We start from the raw sequence: 14,311 nt of genomic DNA, 5'->3' as shown, positions 1-14,311 counted from the left end.
ACAAGATAGAATCATTGGATTATTTAGGTTGGAAAAGACCTGTAACACCATTGAGTCCAATCATGAACCCAGCACTGCCAAGCCCACCACTAACCCATGTAAGGTATCACACCATACACAATTGCCTGAAAATTAACCAGGAGTTGAGCAACAGCCAATGTAGATTTGTCAAGAGAAGGTTACATCAGATCAGTCTATTTTCTCTCTGAAAGCATAAATGGCCTTGTGATAGAAGAGAAACAGCAGAAGTTGCGTATCTTGATCATAACAATGCAGTGTTGCTTAACATTTTCTCAAGCAATGCCAGGATATATAAATTGCAATTAGGTCACCAAAGAACTACTCAGAACTCTTTACTTAGGGAACTATTGTTTATTTATTATCAACTGGGAGTCTGTGTATTCAGAGGCATGATAAAGAGATGGAAGTAATTTGAAAATAGTATCAGTCAGAGAGCATGTACAGAGAGCATCAGAATTCTCTTGATCGTTTTGTGAATTACTTTGGAAACAACAGGGATAATCAGGGCATTGCAATAGTGGCAAATGCAAAGTTTGACACTCTTGTATAACAGAACTAGAGAAATGCAAAATGAGGAAATTAAGTGGCTATGCAATGGTTCTTTAAAAGAGTACTTGTGTTGATGGACTGTTCACAAACTGAATATAAGTCAACCTTGCAATTGCAAAGAAGGCGAGCACAACACTCTAAGTTAGAAACAGGAGTACTGTGAAAAGCAGGGAAATTAGTTTTGCTCTCCTTGGTGTTACTTACCAGTTGAGCTGGAGCAATACATTCAATTCTGACTGATGCAACTCAGAAACCATACAAAATGCAAAGGAGATAAATGAAGCTAAGACTAGACTTAAGGCCCTATGTCTACAAAGACTCCATTATTATGGGCTGTTTCTCAAGAAAAAGAAACAGGAACACAGCAATCTCCACACTCTACATGTACATGCCAAAAAGAGCAAAGAGTACCAGTCAGAATTGCAACAAGAGAGATTCAGATCAGACCATGAGGAAAAAGCTTTCTATCAGTGAAAACAATGAAGCACTAGATTTCCTTGGGAGAGGCTGTGAATTATCCACCAATGAACAGCCAAAAGAAGTTTTAGCCAATATAAAAGAAAAGCAGATGTTGATTTTGCCTTAGTGTAAAGATGAGATAAATTTTCCTTTTTTGCCATTTTTTCTATGTCAAGATGGTGTAACAAATTGCCATCTATTACAACATCATTAAAAAGAAAACTAAAAGTGCTTTTGCAGATATTTAACTTCTGACCAATTGCCAACCTCCAATTTCAAAGAAAGGTGCTTAAGAGTCAGTCCTTGCATTCTGGCTTCCAGGCTTCTAACCTCTTCATGCCCTTCCAGTGGAGTCACTCTTTGCAGTCTAAAATAACTGACCACAGCTCGTGATTCGTGTCTGAAAGAGCCACTCATTTGGACAGAGTGACCTCTGGAAACACTGTGATTTCATAAGATAATGGCTTAGCTTGCCTGCATGCAATTAAAACCTTAGACTACACTCAGTTTCTGGAACCATCATTCTAAAACACAAACTCATTGTACCTGTTACCACTTATGCTTCATGATGGCTGGAAGGACCCTTACTTATTTATCAACAACTTTTTTACTAGCAGTTGATAGCTTGAGCCATGTTAAAAGTCAAGGTAGATATCTTCTCCCTTGAGGCTGAGTGTGACAACCCTGTGGAAAAGATTTCTCATTAAGCCCAAGAGACAGAAATTCTCATTGGGACATACTGAATGGCTGCAGAGACTAGTATTACAAGGTCATATACTTTGTCCGCACCAATATTTTAGTATGAGGTACTACAAAGTAAAATAGAACTTATTACTATGTGTGCTCCTGGTAGCCTCTGGGCTGCTCATGTTCTGACTGACACATTCTTCAGAAACTAACAAGATCTGCTTGCACTTATAAAAGCCTAAATTCTTTACAAGAATACAAAACAATCATTATCCTGTTCACTACTTTGGCTAATGACCTGGGAGCCAATTATGTCAAGGAGTTATCCACAGCTAGAGCTCTCCTTGTTAAATAATACATGGCAATTATAAAATTTAACTTCTATCCATCTGCAAAATACTTTAAAGTGAACTTGCATGTATTTCCAGTACGAAAATAATTGAGTTTCTCCATTTCCTATAGAATACTGCTGACTGTTCAAGTATGCCATTACCTATCTAAAAGTCATTTTTCCACTTATACAACTACTATTCAAAAGAGATTGTGATAAATGGGACCAAACTAAAAAGGATGCTCTAACAGTTGGCAAGTCTATAATAGAGAATGAGTGTGAATACACTTGGGTCAAAAGGAAAAGCAGCTGCAGCTGTCACAAAAAATCTGCAAGTTCTGTTAAACAATGGCTGCATTTCTGATGGTAGTGTTTCTGCTACACAACTCAGTGCTAAGCAAAGATGTTGTATTTTTCAGCATTTAGTCATATCTGAGTGGTTCCATATGGAAACAAATATCAGAACAAAGCAGAGGTTGAACTAACCTTGATAATTGTAAGGAACAGATCATGTAGATAAAGCCTGTGAAAGACCACATAATAGCCAGTTACTAGGAAAGCTGTCAAATAAAAGTTTTCTATTTCTATATAGTTTAGTTTAGCGTAAGACTGAAAAGGGAAATTATAATGTCCATAAATATTTCAGTTTGTTTAATATAACTGTGGCTACTACTCATATATATGCATCCACCATCTTCTATTTATATCAGTTGAACTGTGGCAGCAAACAATACTAACTTTTAGTATGCAAAAGACTTCATGGGCTAGTTGCTTATTGTATGGAATACAGCAGTTGGTTGTATTACATTTGAGGCTTTTCACTTTTAATTTTGTTCTGGTAGATTAAAAAGCTCATATCTAGTAATTTTTCTTTAGACATTTTTAGGGCTCATGCAAATTTTAGTGCCCTCCTCTGGGTTCTTTCCACAGCTTCTGAACTGAACTGGCCAGGCTTTGAAGATGATGACTTAATGGTATTTATTTAATGAAAAGAGTATTTTGGTTAGTGCAGTCTCCCTGGTGTTGTTGTTGCTTAAAGGTTGACTGAACAGATGTTTCTGCTGAGCTGTCCATAATCATGACCATATTTTCTTCTCAAATTTGATTTAGAAACTAGAAATGGAATAATCCACATAATTTCCAGTACCAAACAGTAAATCCTATAGTACATCAAAGAATGGTTTAGGTTGGAAGGGACCTTAAAAGATCATCTAGTTCCAGCCCCCTGTCATGGCCTGAGACATCTTCCATTAGGGTAGGTTGCACAAAACCCCATCCACAGGCAGTACCTGTACATGACAGATAACCTATCAAGTTAAGGATAAGTTTTTCACTCATCTGCCAGACCTGAGAGAATGACTCTGAAAGTATTAACATGTCTGTGCTATTGAACTATAATAGCACACTTCAGATGGAAATGAAAATCAATTAGTTTTTAGTATCACAATCTCTCTAGGCAGCCTATGTTTTACTTCATGTTTTACTTCATGTCCATATGAAAACTCTTCCCTTTTGGTTTGTACCAATTGCCTTGGGTAGTGCCATATGCATTTATACACACTGATAAAATTGCCCCTGGTCCTTCTCTTATCTAGGCAAAGTCCTAGAACTGGACAAGGTACTCTAGGTGTGGCCTTATGAGTGCTGAGTTAGATGGGATGGTTTGTTAAACTCACATCACAAAGGCATTCATGCCACTGAATGGAATTCATGCCTCTTCTCTGACCCTGACCCCAAAAATCTGAATCACACTGTAATCCACCCTATAGAAGAGGTCTATACACATGCTGATCCCCTTGAGGGCAACAACCACTCCCCTTTTCTTCTCTGCCTGTCTTTTGTTTCAAGAGAAGCAAAAGCTTGTCAAGAGTTCTGATATACATAAAAAAAAGGAAAGAGAAACATGCAGAGAAAGGCATGGTGTAATACTGGAGAGAAGCAAAAAAAAGGAGGGGAGTGAATAGCTCAGGAGTCAGTAATTACCAAGTTTAGTACAAAACATTGATGACTTCAGATCTTGAGGACATAGATGATAGGAATGTGAAAGAAGTAATCCAGCTGAAGACGCAGAACATTAAAAAAAAATAGACAAGGCTTGCAAAAACCCACAGACACAATAGGACAGCAATTGTTTCTTTGCCTGAAGATAAGGAACACTCAGCAGCTCATCTCAAACAGAAAAATGCACACATTTACACAGTGCCATGGCTGATGAAAAATCTATCCTTTCTTAAACCAGTTGCCATATATTTACAACCAACAGAGGAGGAGTTTCTGAGTAAGAAGTATATGAACAGGAATATAAGGGAAATACTTCTGACAAGATGCAATTACCAGGGCCTTTCTGCTGTTGTGACCACAAAACATCTACAGTAACACTGAGAGATATGTGAATAGTAAGAGATACATCCAACACTACATACATACATAAATACAGCAGACAGAAATACATGGTCTGACTCAAATAGTGCTGAAAGAACAACAAAGTCAGCCACCACAAATTCAGGTCTGGGGAGGTGACATGGATAGGTACCAACTCATTCCATGGCTCTCTCAGCAATTCTGATGTACCTCAGCTTGGGTGTTCATGTTCACTCTGCATAAGTTCTCTTCCAGGGGTCTCACCTCTTCACAGTAAAGGGCAATATGACCCAGATTATGGCTCATTTTCTTTAGTTCTGATTATGAAGTTATCAGTTCTTATAAGAAAAGCTCTTTGTCATTTCTACCTGATCACTGACATAACATGAACAGTCTGCCTTCAAATACAAAATGAAAAGACAGATTTTTAAGACAGATGGTGAAAGTGATTCTGAGTATTACTTTAGTCATATAAAAATAACCAGATTAAACTGAGAAATAAAACATCAAAGGATGAAAAAGAAAATATCTACTACTATAGGAATATTGCTTCAGTCATGAGGAGAAAAGCAAGAAGCATCTTTGAGAGAAAGAAACAAAGACCTTTTCCATCTTCACTAAAGTGGGAAATATGTGGAGTAAGACTGAAGAATTGCAAACATATGTTTTCAAAATGAAATGTGACTTGTTAATTTAGACCTTGTCTAAATCAAGAAGACAAGTGGGATAGCTATATTCATTCCAATACACTGTAGTGTCAAAAAAGACAATGGAATCCAATCTGTTTGAGCTCAGATGCAAGAAATTAGATGAAGAATTTTAGGCGAGTAATAAATCTGGCAAAATGAAAAGATAAGGCATGTTTTAAAATGAAACGAAATCCATGCAAAATAGAAAAAACCCTAGAACATGCAGCAAACAGTACTGTGTAACTGCATTCAAATTCTAGAAGTAACAATTAAAACCCCTAATACAAAGTTCACCTAATTAGTGAACCCAAGCATGTCAGAACACACAGAAAAAAACAAGTATTTATAAAGGTACTAGAAAAGGCACTTAAGCCTGGGGGAAAAATAGGCAGAAAAGCATATATGGATTGCGATCAAGGCAAGCATGTATGGAACTTGTTTAAGGAAAGATGACTAGAGACTGAGAAAGTTAAACTTTATTAAATTATCCAAGAATGTTCATAGTTTGTGGAGAGTGCAGGAAAAGGGATATAAACAATCAGGGTCTACCCACTTAGCGTTTAATAATAAAATTATAGACATATACCTTTTAGAAGCAGAAGGTGAGGGGAAGTTACATGTAAACATATAAAATTAGTCAGTCATTTTTGATGACTGCCAAAAATTAAAATCCTGCATCCAATCCCTTTTTTCTAGGCATTAGAAAACACTGCTTTTCTATGCAAAAAAATGGCCGCACGTCCTTAACACAAGAGAGAACTAAATGAAACCTGAGATTAAATAATTCAAAAGATTGTAATGTTCTGAAATAATTAGGAAAAAAGTCTCAACTTTTTTTTTGCCTTTGTATTTAAGCCAAACAAATATATTGGAAAAGGGTGAGGGGAGGGAAAGACGAGGGGAGAAGCAGAGAAAGAGGGTGGGAGTAAGGGTGAACAGGAGGAGAGTGCTGCAGAAGCACGGATGGATCACTTCTGCTTGCTCTTCCTTTTGCTGCACCTGCATCCAACATCCTGCTTCAAGTCCTTGAATGTCTTCAGATTCAGAATGGAAAGGAATATTCTGCTCTCCATCTAATTCCTGTGCAGCCCTACAGTGGCAACACTGGAGGCACTGCAGACCACTCGATCATGAGCACTTTGCAAGGGAGGCGCAGTTGGAACACTGCACGCTGCAGTACTGCAGCGCATCCTTAACAGCTACATGACTTGCAGCATACCAGTCTCTTGTGCCCATATACATTACCACTTATGTCCACACATTAGTTATACTCTCGTAACACAGCTCCTAGCACAGTCTTTTAAAAAGGCACTTATGTGAGGCACTTACTTTCCCACTGGAAGGGGGGGTGCTTTATCAGTTCTCTTTTTAAAGTACTAATAATTCTGTCAAATGTAAATGGAACTTGTATTGCATACAAAGTCCTCTTTTTTTTTTTGAGCCCTAACAGCTGTGCACACTGATTTAGAAAACTTGCTTGAAGGCAACAAGAAGGGAACAAAAGCTCCACTAGTCTGCATCAGAAGAACAACCTTGAGTGAAGGGCCCCTCACATATCAGAAGGACTTATGGGAAAGGATGTAGAGACAGCTGTGGATCTTGTATTTTTTAGCTTTCGGGGGGCACAGCACCATTGCTGTGTCCTACTAGATGTTCCAACTGAGTTTAGCCTTGCTACAGACAAAAGTAAATGCAATAGTTCTGCTAACGCCTCTGCAAAATGTGTTCTTAAAAGGTGAGACATGTTTTAAGTGTGACAAGAGCTTGTAACTAGGCTTTAGAAATCAAAAAAGAACTTCCACAACATGGATGTGGCAGGGTGGAAAACACAGATTCACACTTCTGAAACACAGTGACCAAGCCTGCAGAAATATGAAACCATGACACTTAATCAAAAATGTAAAGCTTCCTATTCACATATGTAGACATACTGATACTGAGGAGGACCTCTGGGGATTACTGCAAACAAGCAAACAAGAATTCCATTACCACATCAATCAGAGCAGCCAGATTGCAATGCAATTGCAGTGAGCCTTTCTGAACTGCCTAGGGAAGCTGAAAGAGCAGCTCTCTCGTAGCTAAAGACAACTGGGATTTTGATGTAAAATCCTTCAGCTTTCAACTCACATAAAGTGAAACTTATGTTTGTTGTTAATATATGACTGTGAAATATGCACATACACAATCCATACAGGTGTGTTAGGTAAAGTAAGTATTAACTTGCTGCATAAGGACAGAGGGTCAGCTGGGTGTAGTAATATGTCTGAAAACCCTTGGCTAGCTCAGCTCAGGAATCACACCCAGATTTTTATGGAAAAGGCAGCATAAATATTTGGAATTTATTCATCTATCTAGATCATAGACGAATATCTATCATCTAGATAGATGAATAAATTCCAAAGCTTTATTAGGGTAGTTTTAACAGGTACCTATCTAACATACCTACATTAAAACTACCCTAATAAAGCTGTACAAATAAGGCACATTACAACAATGCCATGCTGTCCACATTATCCAGTAAAACCGAAGAAAAAATGTCAGCTAAAGGGAGGAATGTGTCATAAAATGACCTTCAATTACTGCACACACAGGGGTGCCAATTTAACAGCTTTTTAAATCTGCTTAGGTGCAGATGACATATGTTACATTTAACCTTCAATTGCAAATGTTCTCTGAACTAAATGCTTTTGTCATAACCCTAAAACTATTTCAGTGTAAAACTCAAACATTTGCAGGAGCATAACAATAAATATTGGAAAGCTACTGATTGATAGAGAATGGAAAAGTAAAAAGCTGAAAGATTGTACTATAAGCAAAAAAAGGCAGCAAAAGTAAGACAAGGTAACCATTTAACTACCACTACACAGTAATTGCATGGAGAGAAACCTAAAATAAAGCTGGAAGCAAATAATACATGCAGCACTAATTCCTGCAGTTGGTCTTTTTAAAAATGAAATTCTGCAAAATACCAATGGCACATATAATCCTCAAGCACTGATGAAGTTAATAAAACAAGCAGGGAGATGGTGACATTGCTACAAGAAACAAATTGTGAAAATCAAGCTTCACTCACTCTTTTCTAATAAAATACAGTAAGGTACCTACTAAATACTAAGCGTTCAGAATGTCAGATATCAGACTTCTCTTCTTGCCTTTTACAAGTGAAATAATATTTTGTATTATTCATTACCCACTCTCCACCACAGAATTCCAACTGATGGCTTGGGAGTAGGAGTAATTTGTGGACATCAAAACCAATGGTTACATTTGCTATCGTTGCTCAAATTGTAGGAACAGATATTAAGCTGATTCATACTGCATGAAAACAAAGGTTTGAATTGGAATTCTGTAGATAACCTTCCCCAAAATTACTTCTTATCATTTTCAAAGGAACAGAGTAAATCACTAGCTGACATCACCCTGTGCTTTTCTCAATGCAATGGGAGAAGGAATCTTTACAAGGTGACAGATTCAAACTGCACCAACCTAAAATGAACAGGCCAAGACAGAAACATAGAACCTGCACTGACCTTAAAAAAAAATGATGCTGTGATGTGGTTGTATATCAATACTAGCACTTACCCAAGAGACAATAATTATTTTGGCATTCCCAGATTTAGAAATTAAAGAAAGAGAATAAGGTGGGTTTTGACCCATTTTAGAATCCTTTGATTTGTACATCATGTTTTTCTTTTCAGTCGACTGACCTGCTACAAACCAGAAATATTCACATGACATTCTGCAATACTACCCACCTTAAGTTATTCCTTAATAATACCAAAGTTTTAAATTTAAGTAACCAGCTTGACTATCTATAAACTGTAGATAAAAGATAGATAATTGTTAAATTTCTTTCATTAAATAAGTAAAGCTGAGACAAGATATGACTATTACTGTGATTTCCTCTACTGTTTTAAATGCTCTTCCAGAACAGATTTGGTCAGATAAAATGGCAGTGCTACCTAACACACGTCTGAGGAGGCTTTGAAGTATTTTTGTAGGACGAAATTCACATCCTATGTGAAAGGGCAGGGCAGGTGCAAATCACAAGAAACTCAAAAGAGCCCAGTATTACCAGAAGAGAAAATGCAAGACAGAGTTAAATTCTCAAAGATCAGAAAGGTTTAAGCAGTCACAGAGTCGAGAAAGACACACTTTTTTTTCAGAGCACACATTTTGTTTAGCTCTCTAAGGATTAGTAAAATCACTTCAGCTTTCTGCTACTCTTCAGATAATGTTACACTTCTCTTTTTGGAAGCTAAGTAGGTGGGTGTGTCTCCCTTCCTTTTGCCCATTCCCCAGTGTTAAGATCAGGAATTTGACTTCCTAGGAGCACCAACAAGGAAAGCTGGTGTAGACACAACATTGCCAACTGACATTCATTTTCAGCAACCTGTTGTGCAGACCTGCTACCCATGCTTGCACAATATACATTGTTTAATTAATATCTGAAGACTCACTGATGCCATACAGCAATCTAGATATACAGAGAAACTTCCTGCTTTGAAGGTATTTGCTGAGAGGTGGTCAAGAAGGCTTCTGTTACATGTCATGATCAGCTTGATGTATCAATGTCAGAAGTAGGTATTTGATGAAAAATCCATTGTTCTTTAGCTGTAGAATGTTCTAATTAGAGCTGTAAAGCAAGATAGTTTGCTTGAATTTGTGATCACTGAAATCTCTTGTGCAGAGACTTTTCTTTCCATATAGTTTCTACACCTGCATGTTTTCTATATTTCCAGCTCAGTCATGTGGGTCTCCCAGGGAATCACCCAACAGGCTTCTGTATCAGCTGAGCTTCAAGGATTTTGAGTATTTGAATCCATACAGATTAATGAAGAGCTGAAAATCTGGATGTTCAAATTTCAGTCATGAGATTCCTGATATCCAGCGATGCAAGATTTTGGAGCAGACTGCTAAACAGACAAGTCTGGGACATGGCTGCTTCTCAGGTATGACCTGTGGTGACCAGGACCCGAGGGAATGGCCTGAAGTCATGTCAGGGGAGGTTTAGGTTGGATATGAGGAAAAGGTTCTTCACCCAGAGGGTGTTTGGGCACTGGAACAGGCTCCCCAGGGAAGTGGTCACAGCACCAGCCTGACAGAGCTCCAGAAGCATTTGGACAATGCACATGGTGTGATTCTTGAGGCTGTCCTGCGCAGGGTGAGAAGCTTGACTGGATGACCCTCATGGGTCCCTTCCAACTCAAGACATTCTTTGTTTCAATGATTTGAACAATGTCTACATTCTTATTCCCTCTGACCCCAAATCAAAACAAATAAAATCCTGGATAAAATGCATCTACCATAACTGCCAACTTGCTCCAACTTCTTTTACAGGCTTTTTAATACAGAAAATTACACAAAGGCCTCATTGCTACTGAAATAGAATTTAAACTAATATGCAAGCTGAAATCAATTTAAATTGTAATTATAACTCATGATGCAATTTATCTTTTCCCAAGGAGAAAAGAAAGCAATGACCCTATTATTCCACTTCGTCAAAAATCTAGCTGGAGTAGGGACAGCATGAACATCAGAAGAATTGTTCTTGACTTCTTCCATTCTGGGACATCTTTCCTACGGCTTTCTGTTCCATGGGCTCCAATAGCTGCCTGATATCAATCACAACACTTAAAAAAGAAAAAAAAGATCAGAAAACACACCCCAACAAGCTCCTAACTTGTCCCTGAACTTTTTTTGAACACAGACTTACCAAGGTTGAGACAGAAGTCATTTATTTATAATAAACACTTGCACATAAAAACCCAGAAAACCTCAACTCCCTTAACTAATGGTTTCTAAAAATGCTTATTCAAAGTGACACATGCATGACAAGTTTTGGCTGAGTACGATTTAAGGAGGAGGAGTTATACCACCCAGAAAAATGGTGTTTATGACAGAAATGACAAAGAATCATTCATCATGGGGTTTTTCTATGTGAAGCAGTAATAAAGCCTAAATGAAACTGCACTTCATTAGTAATTTATTTCACAGATCACTATATATACACAAATAGCATAACTCTATTACATTTTTATAGTGCCATTTATTACAGTACTTCACATACTATATCCACATGGCAAGACAGAAATGCAGCTTTCTCTGGGGAAGACAACAGCAGCCAACTGCAGAGTAGCACACAGGGAGGAAACAATTCTGAGCCAGAAGAACAAAATAAGAATTTTCAGATGAATCAAGGAAAGGCCAATATAAAACAATAAAACTGAACCCCAAGAGATGTGCAGCTAACTCAAAGAATAGTATAGCTTGCCTGATGCCCCGTTTGATTTAGAAAGTAGAAATAAAAGAGGAAAACTGAATACTCTTGCCTTGTTCAGTCAGACTGACCAAGAGCAGAGACTCGCACCAGAACTCCCTGGCTAAAATTCTCTATCCTTTTATTTGATCCTTGAGCACTACACTGGCATTTTCCACTTGCCACAGGAAGGAAAAGAACATCAGTTCAATTGCTTTCATCAGTCTGTATCTGCGATGCCACACTTCAGGCATAGCTGAGGACACATTCTCAGACATCAAGAAAAGAGATGCATTCCTTTCTCTGCCAAGACTTCTGCAAAGTGAGGGTTCAGGGCTATGTCACTCTCCACCTGAACATAATTTTCCAATGTTCACACTTAGAGGCCAAACATTTCCATTAAACTTCCAGAGATGACTGGTGACTCCTGCCTTCCAAATGCAGGTGAAAACCTGGGATGTTACAGAAACCCACAGAATGCTGTGAGAAGATGACAGACAGAAGGACACCTGCAAATGTCTCATCACAACATTTGCTTGTGAAGTAACAGTGTCCAATTATGCAGTGTTGGGCCTCAGAAATAACATATTATATGCATTATGTGAATGGTTTTTGAAATAAAAGTGAAAAAATGCACTGCTTTTAACTAGTGAGGCATGTTTAAATTCAAAAAATATTCTCTTGATTTTCTTGCCAAAAAACTCTGCTGTAAGAACACTGATAAGAAGGTAAGTGCCTTGTCAGTTGTAGATACTCAATTTTTAAAAATAAATTTTAAAGTAAAAAACTTCTAAATAAAGACCCCATACTTGAAATGTAATTTATGAACATTGGGTCTTTGATGGTTGGAGGGAAAAGATGATTTTATCTAGTACATTTTTTAATCTTTTCTGATGAATTAACTAGAAAGAGAACAAAAAATCAAAACTATCAGAAAAATATTTGCTGGACACTAAGTTAAAATCTGTTTGACATCAGGGAAAAAACCTTTTCTTAAGACTTGTCAATACTGACTTCGACTGCATTGTGGGAGCTTAAGAATAAATACATTTATATTGTTTCTCCTATGGATCTTGTTCTGATGTTCTTTCTCAAGCATTCTGTTATTAAATACAGAATTGTGGTCCACAACATACAGTATCTAATTTGATAAGAGGCCGAGTAAACGTACATTAATACAATTTTTTTTCTCTTTTTATGTCACATTGCACTTCTTCTCCCTGTTGTAGTGGTAGACTAACTACTAACAGTTTAAGCAATAAAACCTGCAATACTGAAATGAAATGCTGATTTAAGATGCAGGTTTTAATTACTCATTTAAGTGATCTACATTCTCTATTTACTATATTAAAAGAGGGATACTGACCATCTGCAAGAAATACAATGCCCTATTTGTGTAAGTTAATGAGTCTTAATTAAGTGCATGAGTATTCCCCATTGAAACTGGTAAGACTGTTTGAATCCCTGTGTGAGGCAAGTGAGTAAATGAAATCTCTTATCTGTTTTGACTACTAGACATGCTAGAAAGATTTTTTTTTTTCTCTCTCTAAGAAACCCTGCAATCTGACCAACAAATGCAGGAAGGACCAGATATTGTAGGAAAGATCACAAAACTGAAATTTTATTTCCAGCCTGTTCCTCTTCAAATCAGTCTCTCAACAGATCGGAGCACACAGCCATAAGCTCTGGAGAAGATATTCCTTATAAAATGTGTGAATACATGGATTCAGTGCACTGGAGCTGAGAGAGCTTATGTAGGCTTGTGCAAAAGATGAAGAGCAGGAGAACAAATATTGACTAATTGACTAATGTTGACCTGGACATTGCTGGCAGAGCACCAAGAAAGATCACAGGTGAAAAGAGACTCAAAATAAAGAAAGTCTTGAGAATGAGAAGTTTATCTTTAACACCATAGGTAGAAAAGCTAATTAAGTGATCTGGCAAGTTGAAAAATTTGCTGCCCAGTTTCCATTCAGACAAATCAGGGACCTGCAGAATTTTCAGGAAGCAAAGAAGCAGGAGCTGATTTTCACAGACAAACTTTACAGTCATTCTACATCTAACACTTTTACCTAAGGAACTATGAAGATTTTCTAATTCTTTCCTGGAACGATTCCTAGTCAGTCAAATCAGCCTATGCAAACACGCTGTAAAAAAGTCTCATTAAAAATAGAAATATTTTATGATGCTACTTACCTGCCTGTCTACTTCTGGAAGCAAAAGCAGGAGGTATTGTTGAAAATGCTGAGGTAAAGAAGCAAAGGTGTGTTTATTTATTAAAGCCCTCAGGTTAGTGTTCACTAGAATAGATCCCGGTGTTTCTATGTCAATATCCTCAGCTTTGGTCCATTTCAAATGTCCTGGAGTAAATAAACAGAAATAACTTTAAACACAAATAAAGGAAGAAAGTAGGAACAAGTCTTCTTTTTAAGTTTTTAGCTTTTACTGTATAATACAATAAGCTCTAGAGAAATGGTACTCTGAGAAGGGTAACACAGCCTTTTCTAGGTGTCTTAACAGCTTTTATATTTGTATAATAATAAAAACTAATTTATATTTGTCTCTTGAAGATAAAGTATTTTTATTTTATAATAAAGAGACAAAATGCATTTGTCTCTTGACCTCTTATGTTCCAGTAAACATCACAGCTGACATATTTCTACTTCCAGCTCGAGACCAACTCAACAGCCACAGAAAAGAATCCTGTCATCAACAATAATTATGTAAGCACCTATTTTCAAGAGAAAGGCTGCTTGATGAGGCTGATGTGAATCAATAATTATGGACAGCTTCTGTTTTGCCATCAGCAGTGCCCTATGGCCTACAGAACTTGTCCCATTGCACCTGCTAAAACCTGTGTGAATAGAGAGTGATCAAAGAGATGCGACTATTTAATATGTTAATGTTTGAAAACAGTAACAACAAAAAACAAAAGAATTTTTCAGAATTTTCCTA

General features: G+C 37.3%; 1 protein-coding gene across 1 annotated transcript in view; it reads right to left on the bottom strand.

The window, feature by feature from the left end:
• ASXL3 (ASXL transcriptional regulator 3) overlaps nucleotides 1-14,311 on the bottom strand; it is a 132,660-nt gene that overhangs the window by 26,811 nt on the left and 91,538 nt on the right. The window contains exon 11 of the mRNA XM_031066614.1: nucleotides 13,553-13,716. Coding sequence (XP_030922474.1) covers nucleotides 13,553-13,716 — 164 coding nt within the window. The remainder of the gene's footprint in view (nucleotides 1-13,552; nucleotides 13,717-14,311) is intronic.

Source organism: Geospiza fortis, unplaced genomic scaffold, assembly GCF_000277835.1.
Source record: "Geospiza fortis unplaced genomic scaffold, GeoFor_1.0 scaffold53, whole genome shotgun sequence".
Classification (NCBI taxonomy): Eukaryota; Metazoa; Chordata; class Aves; order Passeriformes; family Thraupidae; genus Geospiza; species Geospiza fortis.
The sequence above is the reverse complement of the archived record's forward strand: the minus strand, read 5'-3'. Positions and strand labels throughout refer to the sequence as shown.